This window comes from Seriola lalandi, unplaced genomic scaffold, assembly GCF_002814215.2.
Source record: "Seriola lalandi dorsalis isolate HSWRI2012SDOR001 ecotype SW California unplaced genomic scaffold, Sedor1 jcf7180002054582, whole genome shotgun sequence".
Lineage (NCBI taxonomy): Eukaryota > Metazoa > Chordata > Actinopteri > Carangiformes > Carangidae > Seriola > Seriola lalandi.
This window is the reverse complement of record NW_019525135.1, coordinates 1,074,549-1,093,474: the sequence shown is the minus strand read 5'-3', so window position 1 is coordinate 1,093,474 and position 18,926 is coordinate 1,074,549. Positions and strand designations below refer to the sequence as shown.

The 18,926-nt window shown below is 44.1% G+C and overlaps 1 protein-coding gene across 2 annotated transcripts in view; it reads left to right on the top strand.

Annotated features, from left to right (window-relative positions):
- Positions 1-18,926, top strand: part of dlc1 (DLC1 Rho GTPase activating protein) — an 80,442-nt gene that overhangs the window by 56,710 nt on the left and 4,806 nt on the right. For both annotated transcript variants that reach the window (XM_087177174.1, XM_023418409.2), the window contains exons 6-14: positions 5,797-5,868; positions 7,507-7,588; positions 8,787-8,850; positions 11,227-12,899; positions 13,753-13,932; positions 15,787-15,946; positions 16,952-17,159; positions 17,763-17,979; positions 18,420-18,534. In XM_087177174.1, coding sequence (XP_087033300.1) covers positions 5,797-5,868; positions 7,507-7,588; positions 8,787-8,850; positions 11,227-12,899; positions 13,753-13,932; positions 15,787-15,946; positions 16,952-17,159; positions 17,763-17,979; positions 18,420-18,534 — 2,771 coding nt within the window. The remainder of the gene's footprint in view (positions 1-5,796; positions 5,869-7,506; positions 7,589-8,786; positions 8,851-11,226; positions 12,900-13,752; positions 13,933-15,786; positions 15,947-16,951; positions 17,160-17,762; positions 17,980-18,419; positions 18,535-18,926) is intronic.

Here is an 18,926-nt window from a genome sequence, read left to right as displayed (position 1 = left end):
GCTGTCCTGATCCTAAGACAAATCTTTGTCTAAATTATCGTCCTTTTGCGCTCAAAGCTCCAGCAGTCTTTTAGCAGACCAGGTTTCAATAGGGATTAATTGAACTTTGATCCGCGTGTGGAAACAGGGTCATGAACCTGCTTTAGTGGTATATGGTGTCTTATTAAGATTTAAGATCAGGAGGTTTCGTACCAGTCTGCCACACTTCTGCCATTTCACTGCCCTCACAGTTTGTTTAACTGTCTGTGCCTTTTGCCTGACTGCCGACCTTTTGCTAACAGGGGAATTTGGGGGGACGTGTTGTGGCTGTATAAAATCCTGTTTTGTGTCCTGTACTGGCAGGTTTAAATTGATTTGTGGGCTTTGGCCCTTTGTTTTAACTGTTTTAACTATTTGTTCCAACACATGGTTCCTTATCAGCTGGAACAGATATGAGCACCATGAGGTTCAGTGGAGCCATAAAACCATTAAGAAAGATCTCAAAGATACTCATATCCAGCCATGATGTAAGGTGGATCTACAGTATTTACAGTAACTACTAATGTGGGGATATGACACTGACACTGTACTTCCACACCGTCCTAGTTAGTTCTCTCTCTGGGATAGGTGGTGTTGGTTTATGGTAACAGGTGGTGGAGCCGGGAGAGGAGTAAATGAACACAAACATGCTTCACCCGCACTCTTTGTGAAACAGGAAGTGAGTTGAGGCCTTATCTGAAAGATTTACATCCAGATGGTACACTGTTTCTTCATGTCCAGTGAGGAGACACGTATGTTCATTTTTGCTCTTATACCTCCCCTGTGTTGAAGGTACCAGGCTGTCCTGGGATCTGTTTATGAATGGATAGCCATTAAGAGGGGGCCCCGGCAGGTAAGCCATCGTCTGGCTAGTGGATAAGTTATCAGAGGTTTTGAATATGTCTGGTCACCTGATCCACGGCTAGGGCCCTCTGTGTGAGGATGAATATGTCACCAGGGTGCACAGAGGCCTTTGGGGTTAGCTCTGCGATGATCCATCTGGGCCAGCTGTGTGTTTGCATGTGGCTGCTGGTAGATAACTGGAATGGGCCATGGTAGTAACCTCATTATTCTATTGTGTGTGTGTGTGTGTGTGTGTGTGTGTGTGTGTGTGTATGTGTCAACGGGGCATAGCTTGAGGCCAGCCAGATGGCGATATTCCTGGCACGATCTCAGTTAGCTAACAGCCAGGCCCTCTCAGCGAACAGCCAGCTGTCTCAGCCATGAAATCAGAAAACATGATACCCATCAGGAAAAACATCTGTTATCGTCTCTCTTTGCATTCCAGTAGAGTAGAGAGGGATTTTACATTGGTCACATAAAAAAAAGTTGTTATCTCCAGTTGTTCTCGAAATGTTCATACAGACACAATCTGTTAAGAACATTGTGATCATTCGTGAAATAGTTTCATAAAGTATTAGATCATGAATCAATCAGTAACATGTTCTTCAAGTTCATGAACACATCAGCAGTCCGTCCTTGTCACTGTTGAGGTGAAGGACAAACGCTGGCAGCATCCAGGCTCCTGGCTTTGCTTGTTGTAGATTACAACTGAGCCTCAGAGTCTGCCCTGGTTTATCACATCACCTGTCTAGACCCACTTTGCAGCTCCTTCAGAATGAGCCACTCAGACCTGCAGTTGATAAGAACCCTCTGCCTGCCTTTTGGGCTGTTTTACAGTCGGCACTTTGGGACCCAGCAATGATCGGGTAATTCCAGATAAGCCACCTCAATTCACAACAGTTGTTAGTCAAGCATTCTTCTCAATCTGCCTACTTCAAAGCCCCAGCTCCTGTGATAACTGTATTCAGGCTCTTGACCTCCAGTTTGCCGTTTGTATGTACCAGAGCCTTTGAGGTGGGGAGCAGCATCCTTTGTTTGCTAGCTGCTGACAAACTCCCACTGGAGCTGAGCATTCAGACTCGGCCAAGCCAGACCCCACTGCCTCCTGCGATGGAGGGAAACTTTGGCCGGCAATTGTGAGAATTTCCTGCCACAGGAAAGGAGAGAAGAGAAGGGGCGAGCAGACTTGAAATAAGCAGAAAGATCAGAGGAGACGAGGGTGAGAGCAGGGGAAAGGAAAGCAAAGAAAGGACCATGATGGATAATTTTAGAAGTCAAAACTGCCAGGCAGAGGGTGAAGCTTAACCCTGACAGGCCGCTCACCAGCTCAGCTTTGGCCAAATTCCAAGAGAAAAGCCACTCGTGATCCATATGAAATCTCTATTAGCATCTGCTTGGCTCTTATTAGTCATGTTATCTGCTGATAATCACTCTCATCTCCACTGAGATGTAGGGTGTCTGACTGCATTGCTTTTGCTCATTCATATCAGCCACAACTAATGTGTGGCAAACTCTTTTATTCCAACTTAGAGGTTTTCTCTGCATTTCTGTCTGTATAAAATATATCAAAAAAATATAACATATATTCCATCTGTTGTCCTAATGAGGCCAGTACAGTTTTAGCCACATACCCACCTGCCTCAGACATCCTGTGTGGCTCCCTCAGCAGGTCACAAGTTTTGGGCTGGTCTGAACTCAGATTCCTTGACAACCAGACAAGCAGCGATGGTAATGAGATGACCAAACAGGAAACAGGTTTGGTTTATGTACTGGCAGAAGGTTACCTTTTGCAGTGAAGACACTGCTGCTGTAGCTCATCGTCACCGGTGTCAAAATGACAAAAGACTGACAAGGCTTTGGACTTGTGTGTATTTTAGAGTAACTACATTCATCTGTGCTTACTTTAATTCTTCTTAAAAAGTGAATGTGAAAACTAAACATGAAGAGGAATGTTCGAGAAATTACACTGCACATAAGGAAATATGTGGTCAGCTGTAGAATAATTAGTTTGCCGGGGCGTGCTGTATTTTCAGTGCTGTTGGCTTTGGAAATCATGGTGCTGGTCTGACTCCTTCCACATTTCTAATCTGTTGTACTTAAGCCAACGTGCCACCTGTAGACCAAATCTCAGCATCATTATCAACTTCACTTTTCTACATAAGGGTAACTCAAGTAGAAAATAAAGTAAGTTATATCCAAGTGCTAAATGTTTGCTCTACGCCATGGGTCCAGTGTGGCTTTGAGGACGTTTGGTAAGTACACACAATCAACAGAGCCCATGTTTGTCTTGGCTGCCTCCCAGCCTATTATCTGGCCAGGAACAAACGAAGGCAGGGCCTTACAGCCGGGTGGTCGGCGGCCACTACAGCGCCGCTCGGCTCTCTTCCTGCGAGGGAAGCAGGAAGAGGAAGTGAGGTAGTTCCCTGGCGAGGGCTAAGGAATTAGGGTGGACAGTGGGGAAGACAAAAAATAAAATACACTCACGAAACTCAAGTTATCGGAGCAAACAAAAATGCAAAGGGTTGGGCGGAGTGTTATAGGATGACATTTTATGACCAGTGCCTGTGATATTCTTGTTTACCACTTTCACGGCTTTGTTGATCCAACTTTTTTTTTTTAATTCCAGATGCAGATGTGTTGCTGCTCTGTTAGGTTGTTTGTGCCAGATGTCCACATCCTGCAGCCAAACAAAAGATAGAAACATATTCTAGCTTTACTCTGTGAATGAATGGAGACACAATGTGGTGCAGTGACAAATATTATTCAGTTTGGTGAATGTGGCTGTCATTATTTTATTTCCTCTGCACACTGTCCACATTATGTCACTGTAAAGTAGATTTGACACACATTCTAGCCCAACGGGGTGTGTCACTGGATAGCTTCCCTCCTAAGGCACTTATTGGATCCCCTAGCCCCTTTTGGGGGGTTTGGGGGTGGAAAGCTAACCATGTGTTTGTATATCTAATTTGCATTTCAATGGCTTTACTGTCTTTTGAGTGGTTTGTCTTTAAACATGAGGTTGGTCTTTGCAAACACACACAGAATTGCTTGTGCACACTCACACACACACACACACACACACACACACACATAGATGCGCAAGAAAACACAAGAATCACAAAGTGCTTGCATTCAAGAATAATAACCCCTTAGTTCCTACGCTCCTCTGGGTTCACTGCACTTCAAAAATACAAGGCTCAACCCACAAACTCAAGCACACAGAGTCTGAGACATGCCACTTCACATCCACAAGGAAAGACGGAGCTCAATTGTCAAATAAATAGTGTTAAAACATAGTTGTTAATGTGTTATTTGACACTTGGGTGCACGCTGGTGTCGCAGTGGTTGCCTGAGCAGTTCCTGGCCCCTGCAGTGGCAGAGGGGGAGACCCTGTCTTGGTCGTGTCACACCTTGTTGTTAGTGGGTTTGTCTGCCGTCTAGGCTTGTTGTTGGTATGTAAATGCTCATATATATTGTGGAGCCCAGACCCTTTGCAGCACTAGTCTTCTTCTGACCTCTCTCTCCGTCTGACAGTTACCTTTCTTTTTTAAGTTGATAATGTCTCACTTATGTCACCTATTTATCTCTGTATTTTCTCTGTAGGGACCAAAATACTATAAAGTCTTCACTTCAGTTTAGTCATGTTCTGTTCTTCTTTTATGTTTGTGTTCATGAGCTTGAGCTAAAAAAAAAAAAAAAAAAGAGCAATTCCTTGGTTCAATTCAGCCTGGAAATGAGGTGGAACTGCTGGACTGGTCCTTCGAAGATAAATTAAACTACTCTGCATCACTTTGCCAGTGGTTATTTTGAATTCCCTGACACAGCCAAACACAGCACCCATACTAAAAGTGTAAGGGGCATTATGTCTGATTGCAAGGATTGTAGCATTAGAAATGGAAACCTTTAACTATCCTGCCTGAACTTCAGAAATCACACAGTTTTCGCACTGGTGACATGATTAGCAAGTATTTCACAGTCACTCTATATGTTGCTTGATGCTTTCATCTCTGGTTTACCAGTGTCTTTTCCTGCCTTTGTTCCACCGATTTCATTTACAAGTATTTCTCAAGGTTGTGCAACATTTGTACTTGCTGTCATTCTGCTAAAGGGGACATTGTAAAGTCGGCTTCTTAAGGTCTGTAGACATGTTTCTTTCTGTCTTCTCTCTTCAAACTGTCGGCGGTGGGGGTGATGGAGCAATTGAGGACGCTGTGGTGTGGACAACCATTTGGCATATGTCATCTAAAGGCCATTCGCAGATAATTGGGAGACATCCCCATGGCTCCTCTGACACACGGCGGACCTCAGTCATAGTACTTAGCATAACAAGCCCAAATGTCACACCTTGTGTTTAAAGGGAGTTATGGAAGACTTTGTTAGGCAGTGTTGGAGAAGCGTTGTAAACACGATTCCTTACCAATAGAAGTTTGTGGTATTTTCTATATTGGCATCACAATGTAACAAAAATTATTTTCATCACAGTAAAATGCTTCAAAGAACGAGTCACGTAATGGCATACTTATGGGAACAGTCACATTATATGGGAAAAGCTCAACACTGACATTTTCTGTCTGAGATCTCTGTGTGAACAACGGAAAACCACCGCCTTACCTGGATAAGTAGCTTAAGTGGCACACACTTGGCGTGTGAGGGGGTTAACACAATTTGCACGAATGATGCTTTGAGCTGTAGCTTTAGGAGCATGTGAGAGGAGAGTGACCGAGTGTGAGATAACTAGTAGGGTCAAGGGGTTTTCATTTGATAAGCTGCTCGCATGTTGGAGCGCTCAGTTCCAGACATATGTGTAGTTGTGATTTTGTTCTGTAATTTTGTTTGTGAGGTACACATTTAATACATCTTGTGTTCAGGTGGGTTAAAGTGTCTCCCACAACACCTGACAAGCCTTTGTTTTGTTCCACTTTTTCTCATCTGCAGAGATTGAAGCCAAAGAGGCCTGTACCTGGCTCCGGGCAGCAGGGTTCCCACAGTACGCCCAGCTTTATGAAGGTAAGGACCACTCTCATTCATCAACTGGCAATACTAAGGACAGGAAGGGCAAAAAAGATTCAGTTCTTGTGGATGTTGGTATGAGAAAGCCACAGTTACAATGAGAATCAGGGTAATCAGAATGATTTTCCTGGGATGTGAGTTTTTTTTTTTTTTTTAATGCTGTTATTTTACCACACCAACTTCTGCAGCCTTAAAAAAAAAAAAATCATAATTGTGTATACACACCCCTTTGGTATGTAACAGCTAATGGTGTTAAGCTCATATAGAAAACCACGACGTCCGTTGTCAAGCACACAAGGCATCAACATGCACACTTGCGTCTGTGCATGCATATACACCACACACAACATTCCTGAGGAGTAAGGGGTGTATTTTTTTCTTTGCTCTACTTAAGTAAAGTCACACAAACCTAGGTACACGCTACTATATTCCAAATATTAACTATAATGTGACCTCTATAGTTACTCTTTTGGGACCAAAGGTCTTTGCTAGCCTGTTAAAACAAACACAGAGCAGGTTTTCTATACCATCTAAAGATACTCTTACAATTGCAAATGGTTGATAAAGAATTCTCTCCCCAACCTTTGTATTTTAAATACACACTCACCAAAATACATCACACATTCTTTACAGTCCATATAGCTCCTCCAACTATACTAAGGCATACCATGGGCATACCAGCTACCGTTATGTAACTACAGGACGATGACAGCAGAACTAAGCTACCATTGTCAACAGGTCATTGCTTCTTGCCACTTATCCGTGGTTGAGTTCCTATTTCAGTGGAAAACTCATTGTGTTTCAGCACAGGTGATGAGACTGTTTTCATACATTGCACAAAAGTGCAAACCACAATCAATCACTGAGCTCGCTGAGCCCCACTGGTTGGTCTCTTGCAGCCGTCTCCACTCTAGTAGGAATTTGTGCCAACGCATGACACATTTTTCCTTCCCTTGTATCCGTGGGACAATCACTATTGTCTGTGCTGTTAAGACTATTGCCCCACTAAAGATAAGCAGACTGATAGGCCTGTTTCAATACAGTGGGCTAGAGGTGCTGGCCTCTCCTGAGTAGCATTTTCTTATCATCATTGCCCCAGAGGATTTAAATGCAAGATTCCCGTTTTGGGTTGGGTCGACACATTCCAGAAAACATCTTAGTATCTGTGCATCCATCCCTACTCCAGAATATGTTGCTAAAAAAACCTTAATATGGCAAGCCACGCTTTACCGATGCTGTGACTTAGTCGATAAGTGATCCTGTTAATGAGGTAGACTAGAGAGAAAGAACGAGAAGTAGAAAAGGAAGTGGGACCTCTGAGCAGCGCTGGAGTACCTATTGTCATTCTTCAATCAATCCCCTGTTCTCTCCCTCTGTGCTCCACATCCCCCCTGCCTACCCGGTCTGAAAGCTGCAGCTGTGTTTGTTTGGTCGGCTAAGATGCTACTTCCTCTTTTAGCTTTTCATCAAGGCTGTATGGGGTGGGGGAGAACGTGGGACAGAAGGTCCTGGTGGGTGTTTGAGTGGGTGGGTGTTTCTCGAGGCTACGGGTTGTATCTTTAGTTTTATCTGAACACACTGATCCAATCAATGGCAGAGAGATGCCAACATTAATCTGACCCTCTCTCTCTTTAGATGCTCAGTTTCCCATTGACATCTCCTCAGTCACCAGAGACCATGACTTCCTCGATCGGGATTCGATTGAGGCTCTCTGCAGGTGAGATTACGAGACATACTGAACCTTCTGTACTTATTTCCTCTTTCTCATGCACCATTCTTCTTATTCCTCCTCCTCCTCTTTTCTGTACTATCTCTTGCCCCCCCCCCCACACACACACACACACACACATGAAACCATGAGGGCATGACTTCAAAAGGACGCATGCTTTGGAAAGTTTCAGATGAGATGAAAGAATGACATGATAAGCACCCTGGAGCCATGCGCTGTACCTTTCACGTTTTCTATAACCATATCTTCTCCCTTTATTTTGTTCTTTCTCTGTGGCTGATAGTGTTTTCCTCAGTCATTACAGTCTGTTATATCACCCTGGCAAGCACATTATCTCAGTTCTACCTTTCACTGCTAGGTGCTGCAGTCACGCAATGCTCAGTGTTACTTTCCATGTTGTTGCGGACATAGGACATACTGTCCCATTTGCTAGCCACAGCTGAGGAATAAATGTTTTCAGAGCTTTGTTTGCGTGAAGTTTTGGAGCTGTCTTGCATTGGTTTGTATGTGTGAAAAAGAACTGAATGGCAGGAAAAATAAAGTAGCACTGGAGAAGATTGGGTTTGCATTCTAGTTGGTGCTCCAGTCATATTAATTAGGAGGTTAATGGCTCTTTAATGGAGTCGGTTCCATCATCAAATTCCAACTCTCAGTAATAAACCACAGCAGGTGTCCCTCCATACATCTGGAAGCTATCATCTCAGTGTCTCCTCTCTTGGCAGCCTTTCACCCCCTCCCCACAACCCCAACTATCCCTCAGTCCCATCCCTTCATCTCTCCATTGTTACATGATCTGCTCTAAGAGCTCTCCGGAGGGTGGACACACCACCACCCTCACTCCTCTTCTCCAGGTGGCTGGGGGGATAAGCTTTCTGCCCCCTCCCCAAGTTTTCCTCGCCACTCCAGCAGATTTCATTCTCCTCGCTCTCTGCTTTTCTGTCTCCCTCTTATTCTCTTCACGCTCATGTGGGGATTATCCTTCAGCAGCTCATTAGCCAGCGTTGGTGCACCCATGCCCCCTTTGTCTTTCTCTTCCCCTCATCTGTTTTTCATCTTGTTTCATCCTTTCTTCCATTAAACATCCTCTTGGATCATGAGAGGTTGGTGTTTTAGAGAAAATCAGAGAGCTCTATTATTTTAAAGCCCATTTTAAATGTAACCAGTTTTGCATGTGCTTTGTTTGCAGGAGACTGAACACGCTCAACAAGTGTGCTCTAATGAGACTGGAGATATCACCGCAAAGAAAACGAGTAAGTGCACATGCATACACATGAACTCCACTCCTTCCTGCATGTCTCCTCAACCACAATTGCATTTCCTCACCTCAACCATCAGTTCACTCTTGGCCACAGGGCAAAGCTGTGTTTTCTCTCATCCAATTTAATGAGAAGGCACCTGTTGGGTTTATTTCTATATCAAGTGGGCTGTGCAAACCCTAGGGGCAAGGAGGGTAGCTTTAATGTCTAAATGAAGGGGTTGCATTCACCAGGACCTCCCCCTACTCAAGGCGTGCTCCCCTTCTTTCTCAAACACTTCCTCATACTTCTGGCTCACCATATAAGAGTTTGCACGGTGCTTTGTAACACTCCTGCAGAATGAACCACCATACATCTTTTATCTGTGATCATACTCATAAGGGTCTGTGAGTGTGTGCATTGTACGTCTTTAAGAGAAACTTAACTCGAAACTTCAAAATCACACTCATAGATTTCTCTTTCAAGGAAACAGGCCTCCTGAAATGCTTTTTATCCTCTTCAAAGAAAGTTGGATAATTGTGTGAATATTCCAATTTTAAACCATGCTTCAAAGGAACTAGGAAGCCTAGAGTGACATACACTGTCACTTTGTGATGAGAATTACTCCTTTTTATACAAATTAACCTTAACTTCCTAATGGCCTCAAATGCTACATAGTAACATCCTTGTTCCGTGCGTGGTGGTATTCATTAGGATGACCCTTTCTGTGTCACCTTTCATTTCAGGAGTCAACAGAGAAGAGTAGAGGAGTCAAAGAGATTATTTACCATCTTTGTGGGACGACAACCCCACCCCCCCACCCCTTAGACAACTTAGGAATGCATTGATCTCCTCATGTCTTAACATTCCCTCTCTCTTAAATCTCCATCTCCCTGTCTCTCATTTTTTCTGGTTTGTTCCTTCTGTCTGTCTTATTGTAGTGATTAAATAGTTTTCATTCTGCAGACTCTTTGTGACATTCAAAGTGGCCACCACTGCAGTGAAAGCGGGGGTGGTTTGATGGCTTGAGGATAAGATATCTCCAGAATGTTGACAGAAGTCACCGTTCTCCATGCACAACAAATAGCACACCATGGTTATCTCACATTCCAACCAGCATAACTGGAGAAACAAGCCACAATGGCATCCAAAAGTGTCTCAAAAAGCTCCATTATCCTCTTTAAATCATTGACTTTAATAAAAGCCATATATAGATCACACTCTTAGTTAATTTTTATTTGAAATTACGTCATTTTCCACTGCAAAACATATAAATAATGATGTCTGTATGTGGAGCCCATGTGACCAGTGGAAGTGGAACACTGGCACACAACTAGTGGAACATGGATTTTGAGGATTTGATCTTTTTCTTCTGGAATTCTTTATTCAAAGTGCTAATTTCCTGGCACCTTTATAAAGGGTTAGCTGATTATTGCTTAACAACCTCTCTCAATTCAATTTCTCTCTACTTTTAGCTTTTTATTTTTGGCAGATTTAAGAAAGTTTTCATGTTTTGGTGAAGTCAGATTATAGGTAGGGCTTTAGAAAGGTGAGGAGAAGGCAGTGGTTAAATTGTGGCCTGTGGTTTGGTTTTATGGACTTTGGTCCTCCACTGTGATTGGTAACTGTGAAGAAGTCTCCTCTGGAGTCTCCCAGCTCAGTGTGTGTATGTGTGTTCGTGTTAGACAGAGGTCGAATATTTCTGTCATGGATGAGGAATAAAGATTGAGTGTAGCAGTGTATCAGTGACACTGTCTCACACTCAGTGTGTGCGTGCATACGTAAAGACAGAGGGGATAAAGATTATGGGGTGAGGGGGGGTGACCCCAGTCTGGTGGGCTGCATTGAGAGCTATGGGGGTCATAATGGAATTTCCTGAACTCCCTCCAGGGCCTAAGATAGATTAACCAAACTGGGGGAGGTGTGTACATTTTGAGAAGGGGCATGTGTGCTGTATATGACTGAGTAGTGGCCACTTTTCTCTTTGTCTTTTTGTATTTATTGTCCCTTTATTAAGTCCTATGGTCAACCGCAAGGCCCAAGTTTAAGATAATGTTATGCAAAACTTTTGCTTTTGTTATATATCTATACTATATATATATATATATATATATATATCATTCCTACTTAGACGTTCTTATGTTAAGTTTCATGTGTTGTGAAACTATCCTATCGGTATATTTCATAGAGTTTACAATTAGAATAATTATAAAATAAATTCCATAACTCCGGAAAGTTTCCTGGATCAAGGTAAGGAATGTTGGAAAAGGAATGGAAAATGAAGCAGTGCATAATGTTCTCCTCTCTCTTCCCCCTTCCTCTCTTTTTTCCCTCTCTTCTTTCTATTTCTTTCTCTCCATCTCCCTTATCCCCTCCTTCTCCTCTATCCAGAGTGAGGACTCTGACGAGGACGAGCCTTGTGCCATCAGTGGCCGCTGGACTTTCCAAAGGGACAGCAAGCGCTGGTCCCGTATGGAGGAGCTGGAGGTTTTTTCCACACTGTCCACGGATGCCACCCAGGCCCCATCATTCCCCAAGGACCAAGTATCCCAAAAAGGCAAGCTGGCCCTACGTGAAGGCAACAGTTCAGAGAGTGTGCTGACCGACCTCAGTGAGCAGCCTGAAGTGGGCTCCATCCACAGCAGCGGGAGTGGAGGACAAGGAGAAGAGAAGGGCCACGGTGCTGCCCTGGTAAATGAGGCTATACCTGCTGGGGCCACTCGAGCCAGCTCCGTAGCTAGCATGTGTTCATCCTCGGGTACAGGCGGGTCAGGATGCGCTAATGAAGACTCTTTGTCTGATGGGTTGCCCCCATCACCCCTGGAGACACTCGGACAGTTCACATTTGATGTGAAAACAGGGATAGGAGGACTAGGAGGGAGTCTGGACAGAGGAGGCGGAAGTGGCAAAAGCACACGCTCACGAGCTAAGAGCTTTCTAAAACGCATGGAGAGTCTACGTTTGCGCAGCGGCACCTCCTCCAAGAGGAAGAAGAAGGGGAGCACCAGTGGAGGAAAGATAGAAATCAGTGGCCCTGTCATCAAAGAGGGTCTAGATGATGACAAGTTGAGGAGCCTCAACTGTGTGGACATCTCCAGCATCAACCTCAACCAGAACCTCAATCACCACCGCAATCCCACTCAGACTATGACACTTAACCGGAATCGCTCTGTATCATACTCCACTCAAACCAGCAACGGCAGCACTGGAAGTACTGGGAGCAGCCAGTCAGAAGCCAGCAGTGGCAGTGCAGTGAGCACACCAAGCCCAGTGACTCGCGCTCGCAGCCACAGCACAGCAGCGGGCTCGAGTAAGAGAGGAGGAATGTATTTGGAGGGTTTTGATCCTTTCAGCATTGTCCAACAAGCTTCAGATCGTCAGCCAACACCCCCATCCAAATCTGCCCCACCCATCCCCTGCCAAGCCAGTAATGGGATGACAGTTGATGAGCAGAACCGCAGGAACAATTGCAGTGTTCGAGACAATAGCAGACAAGCGGAGGAAGAGGAGGAGGAGGAAGAAGAGGGCATGATCTTCTTCTACTTACCAGAAGGTCACAAGCCTGGGACTTTCCCCAAAGCCCTGCAAGACGGGAGCTCGCGCAACAACAACGGGAACGATAACGGAAACTCAGTGATCCTCAGAGGACGGCAAAGTAGACGCCAGCGTCGTGCCTCTTCAGGCTCCGTCGACAGCCGGCTCAGTTTTTATGACAACGTCCCCTACACTGAGAGAGAGGAGGAGGGAGAGGAGGAAGAGGGGGATGAACGCAAACTGGAGGAAGTGCTACAACATGTCAGCGGTCTGCAGCGTTTTAACGCCTGGTCGGAGGCTGTGGCTGGTGAAGAGGAGGAGGAGGAGGAAGATGAAGAGGAAGAAGGAGACTCAGACTCAGCACTGGACTCCGCTTCCCCGTGCCCATCTTCTCCTCTGCAGAATCGACTGGAAGAGACCGAGAATGGAAGTGACCAGGACAGCACAGGAAACCCGCTGGGTGAGGGAGAGGAAGGGATGAGAGAAAGAAGAGATTCTGGTGTTGGAGCATCTCTAACCCGAACCAGCAGGTCAGTGAAGAAAATCTAAACTCTCTTCTTACTAATGCAGTATAACCATTAAAGGGTCAGTATACCCAAAATAACAAACAAATATTTTCTCACTTCATTCTCGTAGTATCCAGTAATGTAGATAGTTCTGGTTTATTTGTTCAGGTTAAAAAAAAAACAAAATCAATATCTTGTTACTCTGGATAATCCACAGACCACACTCTTTTTTTTGTAGAAAGTAGTTTGAGTGAGAACTTCTAATTTATCGATCTTATTTATCTATCTATCTTAACTTTGTTATTTAGGTGAACTGATCCTATCAGAGAAAGTCATCCACAAAGCTGCTTCCAAACAGACTCATGCTCTCAGTCTTCGTCTGTTAAAGTCCTGCCAAGCATTGCCTTAGTGCACGAAAATCTCAAGGACAACAAAACAATAGAAAGACAAACACTGAGGTACCGACAAAAAGAGTTTTCCATAGAAAGTGACAGCAAAGGATAAACAGGGGGACACGCTGAGACGTCTCTCCTTACGTAATGGTGCTGAATACTCTGGAATGCTGCTTAGTCTCCATGGGGACTGTTTCTGTTCCTTCAGGAATCCACAGGCAGAATTACATTTGGGGTGTGTGTGTGTGTTTTTAGTCCTTTAGACAATCTCTTGATTGATGTGTACATAAATCCATGTAATCCCAAAACTGATTATTTGGCACATACAACTACAAATACTGTGTGTTGCTATGTGTTATTTTCTAAATTTATGTGTACACAAAAGCATGACGCATATCCCAAGAGTTAAACTTCTCTTTTTCAATCAACATTCTTCTTCTCACATCTCAATTTGTGCTCTCTCCTTCTGTCTCTCTGCACTCCAGGCCACAGAAACTCCGCTGGCCGAGCTTCCAGAACTCCCATCGGCCCAGCCTGGCCTCCGCCCAGCTCCAGATTAGCTGCCAGTCTGTGTTACAGATGAATCTGCTCCAGAAGCTCTCCCTGCTGCAGCTCACTGCTCTGCTGGAGAAGCATACCCCGACAAACAAACATGGCTTCAGCTGGTGAGTGGACTGGAGGAAAATGGAAGGCTTAAGTAAGGGAAATACAGACTATGTGTACTGAGGAGAAGAACACACACACACACACACACACACACACACAGATTTTTAAGCTTGTTTTTCACGTAAAAAGCCTTCTGCGTCTGGCTAATTGTTCCCTGTAAGCAATGCCCTTGAATTTATCCATTCAGCAAGCCAACTGCTACCCCTCCATCCCACCGGTCTCCCAATCCCTTCCATCTGCAGGTTGTTGTATAGTGTGGTGACGGCTGTCCACAGAGGTTGGGTTTCACATTCTTTTCCCAGGCCTCTAATTGCTGGGAAGGGGCGTACATTGTCTTTTTCTCAACGGGGCAATCATGGCAGTTCACACGCATGGCGTTACAAGAGCTGAAGGCTGGAAAGATCTGCTCTCAACAATAATCACTCCACCACTACCTTCTCTCTACCACCTCTAGAGTATTGGTTTCAGCTCACTTTTTATACTGCTCATGATTATCTAATAGTACCCAATATTCTACTTGTTACTGTATCTGCTTTAGAGATTTTGCGGTCGCTACTTCTACATTTTCTTTTTGTCTGTATTTCTGCATTTTTGTGTTCAAGTCAAATATTGGGGGGAAAGTCCCTTACATATGTAATTTGATAGAGAAGGCCTGAATAAAGAGCAGTGCAAAATACAAGTGTTATAAAAGACTTAACTCTGTTGACCAGCAAATATATTACAGGACATTCCTCAGTCAAAATATCAGTGTAACACAGTTACCTGTTTTCTAACATCTGACTTTTTATACCACTTTACAACATCAGATGAGAAAAATGAACTAAAAGTGAAAAATCTAATCATTTCTACTTGAGGCCTTTCTTGGACAGGAACAGATGACATTATGACAGTCTTAGAACAGGCAGGGTCTCACTGAAAGACAGAGGCCACTTGTTGACCGCTGAAGGCCCACACATAATCAGAATTCTGGGCCGGGATCATAACATGCTCCTTTACCATTTATCCCAAACTGTCGTTCTGAGAGGCGCTCTGAGTCATGTGAACGGCTCTCACAAAGACAAGCTTGTCCCGAGTCGCGCATAGCGTCTCTCAGCTAAACACAGATACACAGCCCTAAATCTGTGGGCGCATTCTTGTGAAACAGTCGGAGTTGCATGTTTCAACTCTGGGTTTGTGGTTATAGACTCACTGTTCACTTTGCACCCAAGTACACGTGCACACACACTCACACACACACACAGAGTAACAAATAGTGAGACAGACACTTTGTGCGGATGTATAAAGCAGTGGGATCCTCCCCTTTTGACAGCCCAGCATACCCCCCCCATTCTCCCCTCACCCTGTTTATCCACCCCTCTCATAAACCTGGAGACAGGCTTCTGCAGCAGCTTGGGTGTTGCACACACATAAAACACAAACACACACAACTAACAACTAATTGAAACATGTATGAGTGACAAATTAAGGGAAAACCTGAAAAAGAGTGGAAGAACAGAATGACATTACCCCCATGCATAGAGCATGAGGGGTCATTAAATGGTTTGATAAGAGTGAAAATGATGTGAATCATATGCTACGTCCTGCTTTTCCACCACCGCCATCAAAATACCAAGGAGGGAATATCTTTTGGAAGAATGGTGTTCATTCCTCTGGTAGAGTCCAGGCACTTGTAGAGTCAATGCAGAGGAGCATTGAAGCTGTTCTGGAAGCACATGGTGGCCCAACACCTTACTAAGACACTTGAAGCTGGTTTTCCTTTCATTTGTCACCTGTCTGTATTGACTCATGTCAATATCAAGATCCATGTCAATATCCTGCATTGCACATATTAATGAGTTCCTTGTATGTTGTAGGGCTGTGCCAAAGTTTATGAAGCGGATCAAGGTGCGTGACTATAAAGACAGGAATGTGTTTGGTGTGCCACTACAAGTCATCGTCCAGCGGACAGGCCAGCCCCTCCCTCAGGGAATCCAACAGGCCATGCGCTACTTGCGCAATCAGTGCCTCGACCAGGTAACATAAAGTACACAAAAAAATTACATATTTGGACAGATGTAATCATAAACCTGTGCTTATACTTTGATTGCATGTGTACATAATGTCACAATTCTTGCCAGCCTGACATTTAGTTTAAAGTTGTGTTTTCAGTTTTCACAGTAAAGAGAAAAGGCTTTTTCTTTAACATGCTTGAGTTACATAATAACTGCATTGTAGGACATCTGCAATCAATCAAATGTGGATCCATGATTTGATTTGAATTTTTTTGACTGGTTGTTACATAAGATGGAGCAGTGAATCGGAAAAAGCCTGATGCCCACCTAGTCAGTGTGTGTATATGGTTTCTGTCTTTCCCCCTTTTCTCTTCTCACTGTCATACATAAGCTGAAGTGTGGAGGCCTGGGGAAAGTCTAAGTGTGCAGCTGGGAAGTCACCTGTGTCTGTCTGTTTAATCCCCAGACAGTATGAAAGATTTATCTCAGAGTATCTCATGTGTATATTCGTAAAGGCAAGAAAGGGGGAATGAGGACAAAAAAGCATTAATGGAGGGCGAAACAGAAAAGAGAGATGGTGTTCTTTTCAAAGCAGAACAAGTCGCCTCTGTTTGGAAGTGGTGAAAGCTCATGGAAAATATTCAGGCTGGACAGGCCAACGGCCTTTTTCTCTTTTCCTCCGCTACATTGCCATTTCATAAGGCCTTAAAAGGCCACTGATGAGGTCTTTCACAGCATTCAGTACAAGAATGTCTACTGGGTGTGATGGGTGCTTCTCATAAATACAGTCAACATGATCTGTTGTGATGTAACCATATTGACTGTAAGCTTTGGATTTGTGGATAAGACTAGAATATATAACAGCCTGCAGGTTTAGAAGAAAGGCACATGAATCATCTTTGATACACTTTAATGATAAGATGTAATAATGTATAAGTAAATTATAGTTGAAAGCTGAATTATCAAGTATCTGTGCGTTTATCCATGATGTAACTCGTTCTCTCTGTGTCCTTGTCTCTCTGTGCAGGTGGGTCTTTTCAGGAAATCAGGAGTTAAGTCTCGAATCCAAGCTCTGCGCCAGATGAACGAGGCGAGTGGCGCAGATGGAGGGGGAGTCAGCTACGAGGGCCAGTCTGCTTATGATGTTGCAGACATGCTGAAGCAGTACTTCAGAGATTTGCCAGAACCCCTGCTCACCAGCAAACTCTCCGAGACCTTCCTCCAGATCTATCAGTGTAAGAATACACACGCATATACTGAGAGTATGAACATAATCTTGTACAGACATCCACATACAGCCACACATCTACAAGAGCATTGTGTGCAGGAATACACATCACTGTATTGTTTTAGAGCTGCAGATGCTTGCCTGTCATGGAGTAAGAAATTGTGAAACTCTAAAAAGAAAACAAACAAGATGAGTGCAGGAAATACCTGTGGAATGAGGTGATATATAAACCGTAAATGCACTCCTATAGTATTGGCTCATTCTTCAGTGACTCACTTCAAGCATGGACATCCTCTCAAGTTCTGCCACAGTATGATTGTAATAGCTGCATTAGGAACTGTTTATATAAGGTAAAACAAAAACCAGTCCTGTGCAGGAAGTATGAAGCATGAAGCGTATAGTGTACACACACATATAGGCTTATATAACACACTTAGCTCGACACAGATCCCATCATAGCTCACTCTTGGCAGGCAAAAGAAAGCCTACTTCCTGAGTTAACAGGCGCACACACAAAAAAGATGATGTGATGTAGAGTGACAGTGGTTTTTAGCCCTTTTCTGCATGTGATATTAAAAAGGAGCCATAACATCTCCCTATTGCTCTCTAGACATGCCTAAAGAGCTTCGTCTGCAGGCAGCTCGTGCCGCTGTGCTGCTGCTGCCTGATGAGAACCGAGAGGCACTGCGGACGCTGCTGTGTCTGCTGAGCGACGTGACAGCCAGCGTGTCCGAGAACCAGATGACTCCCACCAACCTGGCTGTTTGTCTGGCCCCGTCCCTCTTCCACCTCAACACCCTGCGCCGCAAGGAGAGCTCCTCGCCAAGGTGTGTGTCTGAGAGTGTGCTGTTGTAATCAGTGCAGTTTTATGATATCACTGACACAGTTATTGTATCAGCAGCGTACATAACCTGTTATATGCTGTACATTCTGAAAACAGGAAAAGGTCACTCTATAGAAACAAAAGAGCAGGATACTGTATATAGAGGACAGAAGAAAAAGGATGAGAGCAAAGCTTGTGAGAAGAGGAAGGGAGAGAGACAGAGGAAATAGAAGGGTTACATAAACATTTTTAGCTAATTAAGAAACATTTTGTTCCAGATTTGGCGCTGTTAGAGGGGGGTTCGTCAGGTGTATACCGCAAAACACTTTTGTTCTTTCTTTCTTTATATCTTCAACCTCCTCTGCTTCCTCTGCTTTGTCCTTCACCCACTGTCTGGATGATGGATACGCTTACTAATCTTCTTTCCCTCCTCCTTGGGCAAAGGGTGATGAACCGGAAGCAAACGCTGGGAAAACCGGACCAGAGAGATCTGAATGAGAACCTGGCTGCCACTCATGGCCTGGCACACATGATCCAGGAGTGCAGGAAACTCTTCCGGGTCAGTAGTCTATAGCACTGGAGCTGAATGTGTACTCTAACGTAGCAAACTCCTCACATTTTAAGGTTAAAGTTAGCTTGAAAATTGATGGCAAAAGGGGTCAGAATGGTTTATTGATTGAGGTTTTAATGGCAAACTGCCATTTTAGGTGATGAAGGTGTGTTTGCTGACCAAATGAATGTCACCTCTGGCTCACTGTACCATGTTTCTGCCAAACATCTTGTCTCCCTGTATTTGTCCTTTAAACAAATATAGTCCCAGTTACATAACTCGTTAATCCAATTCATGCTGTCATTTGCTCAAGCAATGTTATGATTACATAAAGTAAATACACCAACTGGCCTTCTGTTTTAAACGCCCCATTTGTAGAGAACAGGACTTTACTTCATGTT